Here is a 19,996-nt window from a genome sequence, read left to right on the forward strand (position 1 = left end):
GTGAAATGGCATTGCAGGTAATTCCAAATCACCAAATCATCAGGTGGTGGTATGTATGTGTGCATATATTCATCAGTGCTTCCCATTTTGGAGGGAATCTGTATGGTAGGGGTGGTAGGGTTTTTTTGATCTCACCTTTAATGGAAAAGGAGCCTCTCCAGCTGCTCATATTCTTTTACTGCAAGTCAAGTGTTAGAAGAAACACTTTTGGAGATGAAAGATACAGTTCAGAATGCTCCTTGTGAAAACTTGGTAAATAAGAAATAACGCCCTGTACAAATACAAAAATATATTTAAAGTACCAATCTTTTCTGTGTGAAAGATCAAGTAGTTGGTTTCTTCAACTACAGTATGCATACTAGCTTTAGAGAGAATAAAGAGAGCACAAGTATGCAAAATGCCCAGCAGATACTTGAACTGCTTCATAATAGACTTAGTGTAGAGGTGAAAAGTGTAGTGCAGCTGGTGTAAGGGAGTGACATGACAGATACCAGTGACACCTAGGTTAAAACCAGCAACATGCTACTTGGGCTTCAAAGATGTGACCTGATGGATGATTTTGCAGCATGGTTGTAGGATATCTGAGGTATTTCCTGTGTGTACCATTTTGAGACTATAGTTACTGGCTGTGGAGTATTATGAAGGACATGTATTGGGATCCTGGGACTGGGGGAGTTTGGGGACCTTAAATTGCAAACCACAGTTAAAAATCTCATCTCTTTAGAGGCTGCAAACAAAGCAGATACTTGTACTCGCTGGACACCTCTCTGTTTGTTCTGGCAACTTATCAATGCTAATGTAATACAGAATGCAACAAGGAAAGGGAGGAAAAGCTGAGACTCAGTACTCGCTTTGTTAACTGAGCTGCAGACTTCCATGTTCTCAGGCTGTGCTGCTGACCCAGATTCACTGCCCAACCTGTCAGCCTCAGGAACAGAGGAGGCTTTTCTCATCCCACCTATTGAAGATCCTCCATATGAGTCTGAATGTGGATCTTGAAAGTATGTTCTTAAAGTGAGGCAGAGGAGCTTCCCTGATACCTAAGAAGAGGCCGTTGATTTCCTTCTAGACCTGACTCTTGAACTTTTAAAATGTATCACATGCAGATTTTTGCAGTCTCTATCAAGCACAGCCACAGACATATTTTACTGCATGTGAATGACTGCCTGTCAAAATGAGAGGCCAGTTAGCTCCTCCATGGACCTCATATAACATTGTTAAAAGCTGGATTTGCTGACCACAGCTGCGCCAGCACTTGAACTTTGGTTGTACAGATTTACAGCATAAAATTATTTTCTGAAAGAAAATATGAAATTATCATCTTGTTTTTATCAATCCTTTGCCAAACAGGAAATGTGTTATGATCTGAGGAGAATAGGGCTGCTTTAAGGAACAAAACTGCATTACTAACTTCAGTGTCAGAACAGTAGTACAAAGGTCAAATGTCACTCCTGAGCTGCAGTAATACATCAGAATTGTTTTATCTGCTGTGATTTACTAGTACTGGGTTTTAAATACCAGTTGCCATCACTGTAGCCACACAGCTCCTCTGATGAATGTATGTTCTGCAGTCAAAAGACCAACATAAATTAAGTGCATTCACATGCTTCAGCACTCTCTACCAACTACTCTGTTACGGATTTTCACATACTAGAAGGAAAGACAAACCAATTTCATGATGATAGCTGTAAATCCACTGCCTTTAGAAAGGAACAGAGAGAATTTCAGGTTCAATTAACCACAGTGAGACCAAAAAGCCCCTACAGAGAAATGTTCACAGTGGGTGAAATTGTTATGGACTGAGGAAGTCTTTAAATGAGCGTGCTTCTAAGCTATGGACCTGGTGACTGCTGCTCATCTTTAAGGTAAACTTGGATAGTTAAACCTGGATCTGAAATGCTCCCATGCAGACTTGCCCCAAAATTCATGGCTAGAAAATGGCAACTCCTTGTTTTTATATTAGTCATAATTTTGAGAACCAAAGCTGGGCATGGTGGACAGGGATGTCAGAAGGCAACACCTCTGTAGTGGTCTTCCAGTGCTTACTAAAGCACACAGAAATGACACTTTTTATAAGCATCCAACCTTGAGGAATCCCTCTGTTTTTCCAAATAGTTTTTATTTACAGGTCAATATTTGAGTGCAGGTAGCTGAACATGGATGTATATTATGCAAAGAAGACTGTTTCAATTTGTTTCTGTTGTGTATCATATAGGTTTAGATAAGACCTAAACTACAAGTGACATTAGCTACTTAATCTACCATGAAAACATCGGCACATAAAAGATTCAGTCTAAATTTAAGATACACTATCAAAACCATTTAGTGCACTATGAAAGGAACAAAATGCATTTTCAGTCATTGAGAGTGTCTCAGTTGTATCCTTAATCATTCTGAAAACATGGAAACGTTATGATGAGGAAGTCTGATGTACAAAAGCCAGTTCTAATAACTGGGAAAAAAATGGACTATAAAAAAATGACAATATTCTGGGATTATCCTGCAGTGCTTCATTGAATAAAGTATGAAGAACAATGGAGATATTTTTAACTTTTAAATTTATTTGGTTGACAAGAAAGTATAATGGAAACAGATCGTTTCACAAATGGAAATTATACCATTACTTACCTATTTTGTTGCATATGATGCCAGTGCTTAACTGAAAGCCAATCCTGATTTTCTGATTTTCCAATAATTTATATAATTGTTTCTCCTAAATCAATATTCTGATATAAAAGTGATGGATTCCCAAACTCCAAAGCATTTCCTAGTAGCTCATGATTTGACATTATCAAATTCTCCTAACCAGTTGTGCTGCTGTTGTGGAGGAAATCATGCAGGAGATGAAGCATTCCCCTGAGCAGAAAGCAACCATCACTGTGTTTCTGTTTGAGGCATCGGTGGCCACAGTGAAAAGCATGCCCTTTTCAGCCCACTGCTCAGTTGTTCCTCAGTCGCAAGAGGAAGCAAGGCAGTGCTAGCAATATAGAAAGGCTTTTGTTTTACCAACATGCCTCGTTTCAGCCAAAGGCAGAACTGAAATATAACACTAATGAGGATGAATTGCTGTGGATAACACTTCGGTGCACTGTAATTCCTCGTGTGCCACCCACTATCTCATTTTCTCTGTGTTCACATTTCTGTGCAGCAGAACGTTCCCAGGGCTTGGCACTCGGGCGGAGATGAGAGGTTTTTGTATGACCTGCTCCGTTTACGTTTTCCAGCTGACCCTCAGCTGCACCCCTGGGAGATCCTGCCAGCTGCGGGTGCGGCTGATTTCTGAGTCACCTTGCAGTTCGCTTGCAATTACTTGCCACCAAGCAGGACCCTGTGTGCCACGGCCACCTCCCACGGGAACACGGCCGCCTCCCCCGCTGTGTCAGCGCGGTGCCCCGGGAGCGGGCGGCCGCAGCCGGTCCGGGGGAGCTGCCTGCCGTCACCCTCTGGGTCGCAGTGACCGTGCCCGTGTGTCACCCCTCGGCTGTGCCGCAGGGCGGCTGCCGTGGCTGCGGTGCGGGCGGCATCATCCTGCCGCCGCCTGTGTCCTCAGCGCGGTGTCCCTGGCGCTGCAGCGTTCGGGCCAGCAGTGATCCCCCGCCGGCACGGGATGCTCTGCTCCGGACTGCGGCTACACCCGAGTAATGCCACAGCATTAATTGCTACTGCATCTTCTGTGATCGCGGGTAGATGCAGGCAGTGTGCGCATCCTGCTCTACTTCTGTCTGTTTGCTCAGAGGAGTCTTCCTTTGCTCTCTTTGGAGCTGTGTTTTGTTTCCAGAATTTCCTCAAAATCTGCCCGTAAATGCTACTGTTTCGTTATGTGTTTGTGGTACCTTACTGCATAAGGAACTGCCGCTGGTAACTTCTTCAGGGCAAGCACAATGTAACCATTGCCTTTCTACTGTACCTTGCCCAGCAGGGACCAGACGCAGATTGTGAAAACTCACAGACTCCAGCTGCTAAAGTACAGCAGCCATCTACCAGATAGAAGATATTTGAGGATATTTGCCGCTAGGGGGATGTAATTAAAATGTTGTTTCTCTGGTCTGCACAAATACTTCTTTGACATCTTTCTGCTAGGTTTCTCAAGCCCAAATTCACTATCATTATTAATCATCATTATTTTGCTCCTTGTTCTTCCCTGCCTGAGCACCTGCTACTGTCAGCAACCATCAAGAGCATGGAAGGCCAGAAAAGAGCATTCAGTGGTAAAATAGTCAAGAATACTAAAGATAAATCCATGCTGATTATATCTACTTGTTCAAATGTCTCAAATGATCGCAAAGCCAGCAGCACCACCCTGCCACTAAGAAAATGTGATTTCTGTAAAATATCTGACATATTTTCATATTTTTAATTTGCAATGGAGTTTGTCATCATTACTGTAAAACCCAAGTCCAGTGTCAGCATGTGGAATGAGAAAAAGGCTTATTGCTACTCCCTGCTCAGCATTTAGACTAAAATGTTATTTGACCAGAATTCTGACTTACTTTTCAAAAACTTTTTCTTTAGAAGTTTCTACTGAAATCAGTGAAGCCGTTACAGATATAAAAGAGCATTCAAAATTAATAAAAGTACTAGATCTTATGAGACACATGTGAAAGCTCTCAGAAATCAGTAAGAAGTATGACATGAATGTAAAAATCTGGCATAGGCCATGCCATTAAATGAGCTGATTGACATCAATGCCACTCTTCAGTGTTAAGCAATATTCTGCAGGTAGGTATGTATGTAGGAATGGGGAGAAACATTTTCATTAGGTAAAAATACACTTTATTGATAGTATACAGATGCACCAAGGTTTAACAAATTGAATCTTACTTTCTAGTATGTTGTAACTATGTTTCAGCTTCTGTAAGGCTTTACACTGAGTCCTACTTGATACCCTTATCTTCAAATTGGAGAGATATGGGTTTGAGGGCTGGACTATTTCAAGGTTAAGGAATTTGCTGCTTGGATGCACCCAGGGAATTCTAAGTAGTGGCTTTTATGTCCAGGTGGAGGGCTAGTGACCTGTGGTGTCCCTCAAAGTTCTCTTAGGTCTGGTGCTCTTCAGTATCATCCTCAACGACACAGAGTGTGGCATGGAGTGCATCCTCAGCAAGTTTGCAGATATGAAGCTGAACAATGCAGCTGACACAACAGAAGGAGAGGGTGTCATCCAGGAGAACCCAGACAAGCTTAAGAAGTGGGCCCACAAGACCCTCACAAAGACCGTCTGAGAGAGCTGGCATTGTTTAGCCTATAGAAGAGAAGGCACCAGGGAAATCTCACTCAGCCTTATATTACTTAAAGATTGCTCCTAAAGAAGAGAGAGAGCAGCTTTGTACATGGATAAAGAGTGATAGGATAAGGGGGAATGGTTTTAAACTAAAATAGGAGAGATTTAGATTGGATGTCAGGAAGTTCTTTACTCAAGGGCGTGGTGAGGCACTGGAATATGTTGCCCAGAGAAGTTGTGGATAGCTCATCCCTGAAAGTGTTCAAGGCCAGCTTGGATGGGGCCCTCACCAGCCTGATCTAGCGGATGGCATCCCTGCCAATGGCAGAGTGGGGGTTGGAACTCAATGGTCATTGAAGTCCCTTTCAACCCAAGCCATGCCATTCTCTGATTCTGTGTATAGATCTAAACTGTGTGAATCAGCCATAGTATAGTCTGCCACAGTGTAACATGCAAGAACATTTATTTATCTAATGCTAGAGCACTCCTTTTCATCAGAGCATTAACCAACATACACTCATGAGGCTTTATTCAGTATTTCATCTGCATTTGTCAACTGTGTCATCTTCCAAAGGATTTCAAAAGCTTTTCCTATTAAAATTACTCTGAAATGAGAATTTAGAAGTTCTGTTTTTTAAATCTTTATAAGGAACATGATGAAGACTATTTGTCAAGAGATTAAAATTTAGCAGCTATTTTCTGGCATAATCCTGCATTTGAGAATTTTTAAGTAGCTTTGGACTTTGTTGGAATCTCTCCTAAAACAGTGAATGAAGTCAGAATCACTCATCATGTTTGCTTCATTACTAATTGATAAACCAGTGCCTTCAGATGATGCCATTCCATTTAATGAATTGCTGATAATCCCCATTGACTGCATCTGTATTGAAAACAGGAAAATAAATACAATTTATTACTACACATGCAACAAATCTTGAAAATACTACTGCAGAAGACAACTAAGGTGTCACTATATTGGGCTGTGCTACTCCATATCTTTCACATACTTAATGAAGATACATGTAAAGATCCTTACATAGAATAACATTGTCTTTTTATCCTTATGGTATCTCTGCAACTTTTCAATTAGACTGAAATTTCTTGATACACCAGTAAGGAATACTTCATCTAAATAGAGGAACCCCTGTTTGGTAATCTTTATTTCCTCTTGAAGTATTATAGCAAATCAGTCTTGAGATTTTTTTTTTAGCCATTTATTTTAATGTTTTCTATGGAGGGAAACTCCTAACATGAGCCATCCACCAGTGCTGGTTTTTAACCTGGTGAATTCTGCAGACTGTGATCACCTCTCAGAGTAGGTGCTTCACAATAAAAGCAAGTTTAGAATTTTCCTGTTTTATCAGAAAAGCACAGATGCAAAATATAGAATGCATTAATTTTTGTAATTATATTTCTACCTGGTGGTGTATTAATGGCAATGATATTTTGAGGTAATGCCTTCCAAGGTGTTTTAGAAAATGTAAAGCAGGTAAATATATCAAAAGTTGTGTAGCTAGTTTAGAGCTTGCTTCAGCTACAAAACGAAGTGAAGGCCAAGGTTTGAGGTTGAACACTTCTGAACTTTAAGGCCATTTTAAGTCAGAACCATGGCTATATTTGGATGATGGAGTTTCCATTTGTAGCTTTGAGTCACCCTAACTAGGGCTGCATTTTATAGTAGGGTACAATTCAGCCTATTATAGTGATGAGCTTACCATTTTAGAGCTGGTATTCCCCACCTCTTTTCATAAAGTTGAAAGGTGATCTACTAGTGTAAGATATTAGTTTATTAATATAATTTTTTTAGTGAAACAGCCTGCCATTGTAGCCAGTTTAGAGAATGGGCACACAGATTTCATTTGTTCAGCCAAAACCACAGTTAGTGGTAGATATAAATGCATAAAAATTGTAAAGGTAGTAATGAGAAGACAAAAATGGAAATAGCAAAGAAATTAATCCAATAATTTATATACGATCTGCTATAACTTGAATTGGAGTTTTGAAATTGCTTTGTGACTGACATCAGACTTAAGCAATGTCACTGTTGTCTTGAAGAACTTATCCCAGCATAAAATTATTGCCTTAGGAAGGAGCTGTTTGCATCAGACAGCAGTGATACTTGAATTAGTTAGAATGTAAATCCAAATAAGACTTAACATGATTATTAAGCATTTATCATGGTCTACTCACATCTTCTGTACTGGCCTAGAAAACTCAAGTCATTACAGGCTCATATATGAAGCTGCAAAAGGCTCTAGTCTTTGTGCTCATCTGTGTTGTTCATATATTTCATATAAATAAAATACTGCCTCACAGGTATGGACTCCTATAATGCCATCTACATATCTGCCAATTTATAACTAAGTCACATCCTCTGACAGAAAGATGACTGTATCTGCAACAAAGTCCTGCATTTTCCTAAGAGCATCCAAGCCTAAGTGGAAGCAGGCATTGCCCCCTCCTCGAAGTAACCCATGCCACATAACTGGTATAAATAAATGCTACATCAAAAATCTTGCCTTTTCTGTTACTTTCTCAACTCCGGTCTCCAGCTCATGTACCATATTGCTGATTTGCTTAGCTTTGCTAAGGCTGTCATCAGGAAGCTCTTGATGGTGCTCAATATGCTGGTTAAAGTGGGAAAGTGGTTCTTTCCAGGCTTGCAAAAGTTTCAGTATCAGGTGAGTTAGTTCTTCTCTCTTACAAATTGAAACAGTAGAGAATGTCTCTGTTACTTTGCAGCAGATCATATGAGTACCCTTAGTCTCATTGTGAAATCTCAGTGGGATTAACATTTACATCTGCAATTCACTACTTAACACCACTCTGTCTCTGGTTATTTTACACATGTAATAACACCCAGAAGTTGTATTTGTCATGTTTTCAGCTAACATGAGCAGGGCCTCATCTCTCTTTGCTCTTCCAAGGGACCTCCTAGAAGAACATCCTGGGGGAATCTCCTCGTTCCATTACAACCGAAACCCAAAATGTTAACATTTGTTTTTGTCTGTCTTCTAGATGCAAAATTTCTCCCACTGGTATATCCCAAACATCACAATTTGCTTTTTCTCTTTATGAACAAACTCTTCCTACTCTTCTCTGAATTATTTTTTTCTCTTAGTCATCACAACTGTAATGTAAACAAATTTGCTGTTCTTTTCCCCTTACCTAACTACCAATTTAGAGATGACTGTTATGTTTTTCTCCTGATTGCTTTCTGTAGTTTGCAGAGATACTGATTAATTTAACTTCTTTGCCACACATACAAGTTTCTAAGTTTCTGTTCCACAAAGTTTGCCTCAACAAAATCAAAGGATATCTGTCAGTCATTCTGACAAAGTGCTACTGCAATATCCTTATTATAACTAGTATATATGATCCAAGCATAGGCAACCACATACAGATTTAAAATTCAACCGATTTAAGATTCATGTACAATACCTCTGTGATGTGCATCTGTTTGGGGTCAAAAGTTAGCAGCCTCTTTCGTCCATATTGTTGATGAAGCATAAAAACCTCTCTGCCTATCTCCAGCCCGACTGGAGTGGGGAACCATTACAGCATGATGAATGAGATATTTTGGGGTTCTGACAGGACAGGAGGTATATTCCCCTTTCTCCAGGGCGGGGAGAAAGAAGGCGATGTGACCCACAGAGTCCCATTGCAGTCCCCCAAGCCTCGGGGTACCCCCTTCTCCCCCACCTCTGCCCGCCGTCGCCGCCGTCGCCCTTACCGGGATTTTTTGGGCATATTCTTTGCCATTGGGGGTCAGCATCCCCGACGTGTGGCACTTCCGAGCGGGCCTTCCCAGCTCGTTGTCACGGGGAGGAAAGTGTTTTTCCTACGGGGGAAGAACACCTAAACGCACAGCGAGAGCACCACCGCCCCCTCCGCCCCTTTTCCCCCATCCCTCCCGTCGGCAGCCCAGCTCCGGCCCGGCACTCACCAGCTCGGCGTAGAGCGCCGTGGAGAGGCTGTGGATCCTGCCCGAGTGCCGGATCACCCGGTCGAAGAGATCGGCCACGGTCAGGGGGTGACAGCCGCCGTCACCCGGAGCGCAGAGCAGCAGCCACAGCAGCGCCAGCGCCGCAACCGCGCCTGCGGAGAGGGCGGCGGCGTCGGGGCGCGGGATGAGGGAGTGTGGGATGTCGGAGTGTGGGATGTCGGGGTGCGGAATGTTTGAGTGTGGGATGTCGGGGTGCGGGATGTCTGAGTGCGGGATGTCGGGGCGCAGGATGTCGGGATGTCGGGGCGCGGGATGTCGGGACGCGGAATTTCAGGGTGTGCCCCCGCCCCGCCCGGCCCCACCGCTCGCCCCCTCCCTCACCTGCTCGCCCCGCCGCCCGGGCAAGGGCCATGGCCATGGCGCTGCGGAGCCGTGCCCGGCTGCGATGGGCCGGCGATGCCCCCGCATCCCCTATTTATGCCGGCATGTCTCGGCGATCACGGGTATCTCTCCCCTGACGTGCGCTGCCCGCGGGCGCCGTGAGCCAGCCCGCCCGGAGCGGGGCACACGGCTTGGCGGGCGGACGGGAGCGAACCTCGCACCGACGGCAGCGCCTGCCCTCGGCTCCCGGGCTCGGTGCTGGGGCTGCCCCCTGTCACAGCCCTCCCGTGGGCAGCGGGGGCGGCTCCGGCCCCCACAGAAGCAGCGTGGGCAGGTCCTCCCAGCGCGCCCACGGCCGCCCGAGGGGTAAGGGTCGGAGACCAGGAAAATCGAGACCCCGGGATGAGGGGTAGGAGAGAAGCCTGGTCTGATGACATTCATCTCTTAGCCATCTCTTCAAATCACACTGTTAGGAGCAGACCTGCTTTTTCCTGCTCTTTTACAGGTGATAAGAGGTAAGACTGCCGGAGATGTAATAGGTGGTGCCTGCATGTTTGGTGGTGCAAATATACCTCAGGATGGTTGGTCCCTTGAGGCTAAATGCTCAGGGAAAAACATAGCAAAGGACTTAGATCAGGATCCCTAAAGGGATGCAAGTCCTGTGGACATGATTAGTGTCCTCTATTTTGGGACATGAGATCCTGAGCAACCCGCAGGATATGTAACAAAAGTTGAGGTGCTGGTCATGAGGAAAAATTAGTTGGCTCTGCCCTTCTTACTGCAGTTTTTCACTGCCTAGGAAAAAGTCTACTCAGAAATGAGGATACATGTGACACATTATCTTTTTTCCTCAGCCATTATGCTGGAGTTAAGTGTCTGTTTTCTAGCTCCTGAATCCTGATTGCATTTGTGGAAAATGTAAGGGATGCACCTCTGCCAAAATGATGAAGATAATCTCTCTCTCCCCACCTTCTAAGGGCAGCTGGGTGAATGGAACTTGTTCTGGAGGTACCAGACGTGCGTTTGACTAGTTCTTGGCCAAGGTAAAATGTAACTCTATCACCTATACTCTGTGTGGATACTGAAAAACTGTTAGAAGACAAGTAAATGTAGCTACTTCTGTAGCCAGATCTTAATTGTCTGCCACTGCTTCTGCATAAAGTCAAGAGGCATTTCCAAAGGACTCACATTTTGAAAGGTTGATAGCCCAATGGGTCTATAGGATACTTTTAACTCCTCATTTTTTAGAACTTCTAAAATTAATTTTTAAAACATTTCTTAATGGGAGCTATACCAATGGCAATAGCTCTGAGCTCTTTGCTAGCTGATAAACTGCTTAATGACTTGTGGTCCTGCTGAATGCTTGGAATATTAATAATAATTAACTCTAATAATTATCAGAAAACAAGCAATCATGTGTAAGACAGGATCTGAAAACCATTGGTAGTCTGCATATGGAAGCACATAGATCAATGACTTATTTTTATTAACCAGTAGCCATTTTCTTTTATTTTTCATGCGTCTTGGAGAAATCTTGATATATGCATATCTTAAAAAGGTTCCTTGAAATATTAAATTTTAAGTTTTGAAGGAGCAATGAACTTCAACTATGGAAAATGTAAATTACTTGAACAGCAGATCTACCCCTTCCAGTTTTCCAATGATTTATAGTGCAAGATCAGCTGGAGTTCATTATGTATTCAAAAATCACTCCTGAATTTACATAATGAAGGAGTAAAAGCTAGAGTGAAAAAATTTGTTTCAACCAAATATTGTCACTATTGATTTGAACCTTTTCCTATAACAACAGGAAGGTTTTACAGTTCAAGAAAGGACACATACTTCTGCTCTGAAAGTTGACAATACAAGCTCTTGAATAAAACAGGATGGAAATTATGTAACCTGGATCTTAAAAGGGAAATGAAAAAAGATTGGCTACCCACTTAAAGGAGTAAACCACTTTCTGAAGCCTGGAGCTCTGAGCTATGTTTTTTCTGAGTTCTGTAAACAGAATCATTTCATATAGAAGTATTTGACTCTTCTCTTCTCTTCTCTTCTCTTCTCTTCTCTTCTCTTCTCTTCTCTTCTCTTCTCTTCTCTTCTCTTCTCTTCTCTTCTCTTCTCTTCTCTTCTCTTCTCTTCTCTTCTCTTCTCTTCTCTTCTCTTCTCTTCTCTTCTCTTCTCTTCTCTTCTCTTCTCTCTTCTCTCTTCTCTCTTCTCCTCTCTTCTCTCTTCTCTCTGGAAATAGCTGTCCAATTCATGTCTCCCTGCTTTCATATAGAAATCACTAAACTTGCTGATTTTGTCTTTATTTGTGTTTCTCTTGATTGTTGCAATCTTGAGACTCCAAAGACAGACAATACAAGGTACGTAATAACGCATAGTTTTTTTCATTAGATCTATTGATATAACTGGGAAATTGAAACAATGTTTTTAGGCAAAGTGAGTTTTTCAGTGAAGCAGAAAAACTGTCTTCTTGATCAACTATCCATTTTATAAAAGTCAATTGTTTGCAAGCCTCATCTGCTCTGGCTTGTATATTTCTTGCCTTTGTATCTTTCTACTTCTCCTCCCTCTCATTCTCCACAGTATAAACATTTTTTAGTCCTCTCATCTTAAAGCAGCTGGTTCTTGTCTCCAGTTGTCACTCTTGGCAAATCCTTCCTTACCCTCTGTCTTGTTAAATAACTTCACTCACCTAGAAGTTGTTCCATTCACTAATCCCTGGTGGTGCATGGTTTTGCCTGTTGCTTCTCAGGTGAGCTCAGGGTGATGAGTATGAACTGAGCTAGGGCAGAGAAATCTCATTTTTTGTATGCATATGTAGTCCAGGAGCTGAGGGAGCATGTGCTTGACACAAGAAATGGAGCAGGTGTGCTTTTTCTACTCCCCTGCTGGACAGTCTCCTACAGATGCTGCATTTTTGCCTCCCTTGAGGCAGCAGAGAGTTCTGCTATTTGTGACTGTGAGTGTGCCACACAAGAGAGAAACATGTTTTTGAAACCCTCTGTTTATTCCAGCCCTCTGGAGGAGATTAGCTGGTGTTCTGGCTACTCATGAGAATGAAATTCTGTGCTGTTTTAGGCAAGACCAGTATGCACATAAAGATTAAGTAAAACTGGAGATACAGACCCAGTTAAAAATCCAGGTACTTTAAGTTCTGAAACACTTCATTATTATTATAATGTGTTATTTTGCATCCTGCTAAAGTGGTAGAATCAGTTGTGTAAGGACAGATTGCAGTGTATGTGGAGTGCCTGAGCAGAATATTGCCATGCTGAACAGATATACTGTAAATCAATGATTTTCACCATACTAAGCATCATGCAAGTCAAGTGGGAAAATCAATGCTTTATTTATGAAGTACTTTTTTTTAGGATATTGTTTCAATTTATTTTCAAGGAGGAGAACATTTCTGTTCTCATCTCTGTTGGCTTCAGTGGGCTTGCTTATATGTGTGAATTTAGATATATCTGATAGAAGATTTAATATTGATTTGGAAGGACAGATCGAATCACAGGAAAAATAGGTGAAAACTCTGATCTTCATTGAAACTTGAAAGGGTAATACATCCTATGAAATGTGGAATTTTAGGTCCTTTTCTACACAAACTTTTGTTTGTGAAATTTAATTATTTCAAATTTACATTATATCTTTTATATAAGATTTTATATATTTCGGTTTTGCAATTGGTCTTGAATGTAGCCTGGCTAAACAGACTGGATTTGAGCATGAAAGGCAGAACCTATAATTAAAATATTTAATGCTATTTAGGCAATGAAACTTGAAGAGAAAAAAAGTTTTGCATTCTGAGATGTTCAATTCCATTGAAGAATGTTCTTATTGATAAATGCAAAATACTTCTAAAATATAATAAAACATTATTTAACAAAGAGAAAGATATGATTGAATGCTACTACTTGAATACTGACAAATGTTCTTACTGTCTTAACATTACTGAGAGGGGTGAATGTCATATTTTACCAGCTGCAATTTTGGGAAATACTACAATGGAGCTTCATTTTAATCTAAACAACTATAAAGGAAACCAGTCTTCTTAAAATAAGTTGCATGCTAGCTATAAAGGTGCATCTTCATATTTTCTAATTCTTACAGTGTCCATATAGGATATTCTAAATTGTGTATCTTACGTGCTGTAATAACACTAAGTATTTCCAGCTTAGCTGTATTTCTCCTGATATGGTGTGTGTCACTGCTGTGTCAAGAGGATCAGTAGTAACATATTAAAAATATGTGTTAAATTTTAGAGGAGATGGGCTTGTATTTGAATAATAGCTTTTGTAGAGACAAATAAAATTATGTATTTCATGTTTGTAAGTGCATCAATCAAAAATGCATTCTATAGCTCATGATCAGAAATTGCCTAGACATAAATTTCAGGTGAAGTCTTCACCTCAGTTCTGAGAATTTTAAGGAAATGCAGATATCTCTGTCACACAAAGGTGGCAGTTTAAAAGCCACGTCCCACTCAAGTCTCTAATTGGCTTTGGCTGACTTTAATAAACACTCGGTTAAACCATTATGATGGTGTAGCTCCAATAACTTTGATGTATGTACTTCTGGTTCACTGATGTCACAAAGATGAGGTTTGGGTCCTGAGTCTGTATTATTGATAAGCATTTACAGTTGAAAATTAACTACAACCTCCCAAGATTAATTCTGTCATATCCATCTGAAAAGAATGCATGCTATGTTTAGGAAATCAAATTATTTAGAGCATTTAGTGAAATAGGGAAGAAGATACAGTGATTGTCCACAGATTTGAAATCATGCTTCATTTAAATTGTGACTTCCCACCTACCACCATATTGAAGTCATCATTATAGAACAGAATCTTGTAAGAGGTACCAAAGGTCCAAGATTTTATGAGTGTAGTATGGACATAACCTAACTGCAGTTAATTTAACATCTGTCTAATGTCAGGTGTTTCCAAGATATGCCTTCCCCACTGACATAATAATATTTTACAGCATAGAGGAGTTGGCATTATCTCAAGCCTTGCTTTTTTCATAACAGTACTCCCCACTATGGAGGAAAAATGACATAAATATATAGGTCCTCCATTTTTAAAAACACTTTGTAGCTTCTGCTACATTCTTTTCATACTCTAAAATATAAAGGTATTTGTTATTATAAAATGCTTCTTGCTGGAGCTGGAAATATTAACCATGCTATGCAATCTGCTTTTGCCCTCTTTGTGCATAAAAGCTAATATGTTTAATGACATGACTGAATGGTATTTTTCTCATGGTTTTTTCTTTGCCATATTCAACTGAATAAGTGGCCATTGAATTTTGGTTTTTCTCCTGTTGTTCACTGTATGCTGTCATGGCTTCTTTACTACCCACTGTTTCAACCCATTCTGAATACATAATCATTTTCCTTTTGGGATCTCTCTATTGCTCTCAAATATATGTCTATTCACACACATTAGTTAATTTATTATCCCAGCATATTCCTCAGGTGGATGGATGAAATTACATACTCATTTGGATAGTCGATTTGCCATTCAAAGGATATGAATAGTACTTGAAGAAAAGCCTCACATCAAATTATGAAAAGCTTCATATATAAGTAATATCTTTGCTGAACTCAGATATAAAAGTCTTTTGTTTAGGTCGCAGCTCTAATCTTCTGAAGATACTTCCCTCACCACAACCACAGGGGAAAAAATAATAGTTTCACCTAGCTCTGGTGAAACAGCCCTGAGGTCTGTTTTAATTTTTCTTTTAAGGCAAGAAGTTGATAGCAGTAGTAAGTGATTATTCATCTCTGGGGAAAGGGTGAAGATATTTGCTGACACTAAGGTTGCACTCAGTGAGACCTGGGGATATTTTGTTCCATCTCAAGTTGTAAAGGGGCTGTGCTGTAGTTATACAGAACTGTCAGTCTTGTTTCCAGTACTGAGACATTGATACATGGTAGGTATTCCCTTCACCAAATATTCCTAATAAATGGATATTTTATCCAGTTCTCCCCTGCTTTCTTATTTTGAGGTACTTATTCAACCTGTTGCATACTTTTTCCCATATCTTTTAGAAGTATTTCTCCTCAGACTTAGCTTCTAGTTATCCTATCTGCCTCATTAGAAACTAATCTTCATTCTCGTCCTTGCACCAGACTTTTGCCTCATTCTATTTGCTTTCTCACTAGTCAGGCCTGAAGTTTGACAGAGTGTACCTGAAACTTGGATGGAAAAATTCAGGTCTAGTGTACATCTTCTCTGTATTTGAATCGAGGAAATTCTTTTCTCAGGGTTTCAGAGTGCAACATGGAAACAAAGGCAATGCAGACAAGATGGTGCATACTCTGAATAAAGTGTTATGGCTAAGATCTTTTATCCTCTGTCAGTTTAGAGCTGAAGGATGAAGGATGTTGAGTGGACAGGGGGGGTTGCCCAGGAAGTTTCCAGCTAATACCAGAAAGGTTATATTGCATGTATACAGAGTGTTTTCCCTTTTCCAAAAGGTTGCAAATTGACAATAAGAGGGTGAATTTGCACAAGAATAGAAATACCTATCTGAGCTTACAGTTCACAGCTGAGCTGCCCATGGCTTCTGTGAAACAAATCCTGTTCCCTTAAAGACGTTTCCAGTCCCTGTGTACCCCACCCACAGTGTTGAGGGGTTGGGGGAGGCAGTGAACCAGATCTCATACTCCTAGGAAGTACTAACAGCACACACTATCCCACATACAGGTCTGGAGGTGTGTTTCAACCATTTACAGATGGAAGAAGCACTGAATGGAAAAGGGACTCTCAAGATGGTGCATGGAGTTTGCCCTTCTGGCTGGGAAAAACCCTTATGCCTTTCAATTCCTGTGCTCCAACCTCAGGATTCCTTCCCTGGGCAGACTAGGTGCTCCATGCTGAGAAAAGACTAGTGCACATGGTTTTGACATTTATGTCACAATAAATATTGTATAAAGTGACAAATTATTCAGAATCGGAGAAGAAAAATTGCTCCTTCTTGTTCCCTAGAGGATTTTTTAGTGTGTGGGTCTTTCCAAATCACTGACTTGTACTTCCATTTATATTCACATGCTTATGGACTTTATTCTTGTGTCATCTCCTGACTGCAGCCATGTGACAGCCTAGTGATAGCAAGAAACCCTGCAGGTTTTCTTAATCAACTGCTGCAAACCATTTAATAGATTGGAATAAGTGGCTAACCTTCCACTTTCTTATGTAAGATGATGAACATAGATTATTTATAGAGGCTGCTGTCTCTAAATTTGTTTACTGTCACATGGAATGTGTGTCTGTCTTTCACGTGTCTCTGTCAAACTCCTTGGGAAAAATAAACCTACTACCAAATGTTAAGAACCCACTGGTCCTGTTGTGTGTTATAGTTGACAAGGATGAAATATGACATACTTATAATAAAACTAATTGGAATGAGTAATGTGTATATATATATATAATTACCATGCTCATATGTTGACATCTAACTCTTCCCAAAGGAAACAATTAAATAACAAATTACTGTAATGTAACTTAAGGCTTCACTCCAGCATTTTCTAATAATCCTTATTGTTCCCAGGACACAAATTATTTAAAATGGGTGGCCAGAATATCCTTTCAAAAGGGAGAAGAAGTCACACAAATTAAAATTTACTTTCCTCTGTGTATTTGCTATAACTGACTTTTGTTGGAAAGAAGAGAAATAAAAATCCTCCTGCCTTGAACCTGGAATAACCAGCCAGGAGTACAAAGACCAGTCTGCTCTCCTCATCTTCTCATCTTTCTGAGAACAGAAGGATGTACACCCCATATTGGAACTGTAGGACCCATGGAGTTGCAGGGTCCTTCTGGACTGTGCTGCAGGGACTAGTGTGTCACCTGGCAAGATCTCCACAGCTCTTGGGAGCAGCCCTTCCTGCTCCAGCCCAGGAGCAAGGGAAGCTGGAGGCTGAGCACTGCTCTTTCTGGTGCTCTGGTCCTCATGCTCCATGGGTGCTGTGGCTCTGTGCTCATCAGCATGCTCAGTCCTGTGAGCAGACAGTGCTCTTTGAGTGTCAGAGGACAAATAACAAGTGATGGGGAGAGCCCTTACCCTGACAGTGTTTCTGAAAATGCCTGCTGATATTCCTGATTTATATATCAGACACCCTCTTAGTACATATCTGCTGTCAGGGATGGCTTGCTCCAGCTGCAAGTAGGCAGGGTAGAGCCTGTCAGAAGAAAGGGAAGTTTTAAGCATGCCAAAGCCAAGTGTAATTCTGTTACAGAGACTTCTGCTCCCCCTGACTCCTGCCTGGTCTCCCTGACCACAAGATGGAATAGAAGAAAAAACATGAGTAGAGAAAAAGGGACCATGGAAAGACCTGGTATGGATCAAAAGCATTTGTGTTTCTGATTAAATCCATGATGTTTTAAGATTCCAAGCTATCCAGTCTTGTGATGTGGCATGAGGCTGAACTGCCCCATTCAACTTCATCCCTTTCCCAGGGATTCATAAATCTAAGGTGTAGGTGACTGGCTGTTCACTAGCCCTAAGACATATCTAAATAACATTCAGCTCTTTTCTTGTTGGTAAACCCAACAAGGTAAAATCTATGGTATTGAAAAAAGGAAAAAAGTAGAAGAAAATTTTTGGAAAAAATTAGCTTGTGCTAAGAGAAAATCTGAGAAGGAAAAAGTAAACAGTGTTATAAAAACATAAGCCCAGCCAGAAGGAACTAACAGCCATTCCTGCAAAAAATAGGTCTAATTTCTTCTCCCTGCAATGACCATTTCAAATGTGAATCTAGAAAAGAGTAGGAGAAATAAGAAGGGAATCCAGATTGAGGCCAGAAAATCTGGTGAAAGGAGGAAGATCACAGATAGCCAAAAATGTGAGCATTTCAAGATCACTGCCCAGAGTGGTCTGTCACTCAACAAATGAGAAGAATGAGCAAAGTTTTCTTCACCTGTGACATATGCTAGAGAAACTTGTTCCCATCCCTTCTGATTTAAGTTTCCCATTTACTTGACAAGAGCTGTTAATAGTGTTGGGGATTTTTTTTTTTGGAACATTGAAAAAATCTGTAGGAAATAAAATAATAAGAAATTTTATCACTGTAGTTTTCTCAGTGTTATCTGATGGATGTGCTTATAGGACTTTTCAGTTTTTCTTAGGTATGCAGGTGTTTTAGTTACTGTTTGTACAAGAATGAATGAACCATCACATGGTCAAATGGAAAACTGTATCTGTAAGAAATAAATTATAATTGTGCATTACCAGCTATCAATGATCTTTAGGGAACAACAATTTCTATCATTGAAAACTTGTCCTAGATTTTATAGTGGAACATGTGAACCCTGAAGGAACCATCACAGGCAGACTCATTAACAAATGTTCCTTTCTTTAAACCACAGACAAAATATGTTGACAGTGAAACTTAATTGCCAAGAATGCATTTGATTTAGAATTACTGAACCAAAGACTGTGAGATTTTTATAGGGAAGTATCTTGTCTCACCATCTTTCTTATTTATTTGGGGCCATTAATCATCATGCTACAACCCTGAGGTTAGCAAGAACAGTTCTGGTGGGTTTTTTAATGTGTATAGATTTTGAACTATAGCTATTTCCTCATTCTTCTCTCCTTAATTGAACAGTAATATTTTCCTCTCTGTCTCCCACTATCAAGTCTATCATGTAAATGTATTTAAATTTACAAGTCACTAAGTATGACATTAAGTAGCCATACTAAGTTATAGTAACTCTTTGCTTGAATAGCAATATAAGCCTGAAATAATGTAATTTAAACTGCGTGGTTGTCTGTTTCTTTGTCAGTGACAGAGTGTGTATTTAGAAGGGAAAAACTGTCAAAGAAAATGAGTATAAAGACATGGGGTCTGCAGAATATGAAAATATATGTGTGGCTATGGATGTCTGCTAGCTGGACTGATCAGTGTGACAGCTACAGGATTAAAGTTACTCCTGAGTATCTCTTGGAGTTCAAATTTGAAATCTAAGGAGCTATATCCAGACAAGACCTTCTGCATTTGTGGAGAATCCAGGCCCAATAGGGTGGTCTGAGGAACTGGCAGCAGCAAGGAAGTCCTGCAGAACCACCTCTGGTATTTTAGAAGCTGAATTTAAATACTCTCAGTTGAGATTTGCCATTGTGTGATTCTCATTCACATTCAGCGCTAATGCAAAACTAACTCCAGGCAAGATTTTAAACAAATTCTTCATTTGAAATAAAGACTATTAATGATACCAGTGATGTGACAAATTATATAAAGTAGAATGAGGAATTTTAAAGCCTGCAGTGATAGTGAATAGGCTGATTTGCAATTTTCTCTGTAATGTGCATTGTATATCATTTAATGAGAGAGAACTGTGCTTTGGAATCAAATTGTTATCTAAGTAGTCTGACATTTATCAGATGATTTTTCAAAGGGACAAAAAAAGAGAACAGCAGAGATGGGAAAGTCAT

General features: G+C 40.6%; 1 protein-coding gene across 1 annotated transcript; it reads right to left on the reverse strand.

The window, feature by feature from the left end:
• Positions 1-4,711: 4,711 nt before the first annotated feature.
• LOC306800865 (prolactin-like) lies at positions 4,712-9,579 on the reverse strand (the record flags this gene model as incomplete). Its single annotated transcript, XM_079303296.1, has 5 exons — positions 4,712-6,101; positions 7,741-7,920; positions 8,955-9,062; positions 9,168-9,319; positions 9,549-9,579. 5 exons carry the CDS (start codon positions 9,577-9,579, stop codon positions 5,907-5,909), a joined length of 666 nt encoding a protein of 221 aa, XP_079159422.1. The 3' UTR covers positions 4,712-5,906.
• Positions 9,580-19,996: the final 10,417 nt, after the last annotated feature.

Source organism: Erithacus rubecula (assembly GCF_903797595.1).
Source record: "Erithacus rubecula genome assembly, chromosome: 4".
In the NCBI taxonomy this organism is placed as follows: Eukaryota; Metazoa; Chordata; class Aves; order Passeriformes; family Muscicapidae; genus Erithacus; species Erithacus rubecula.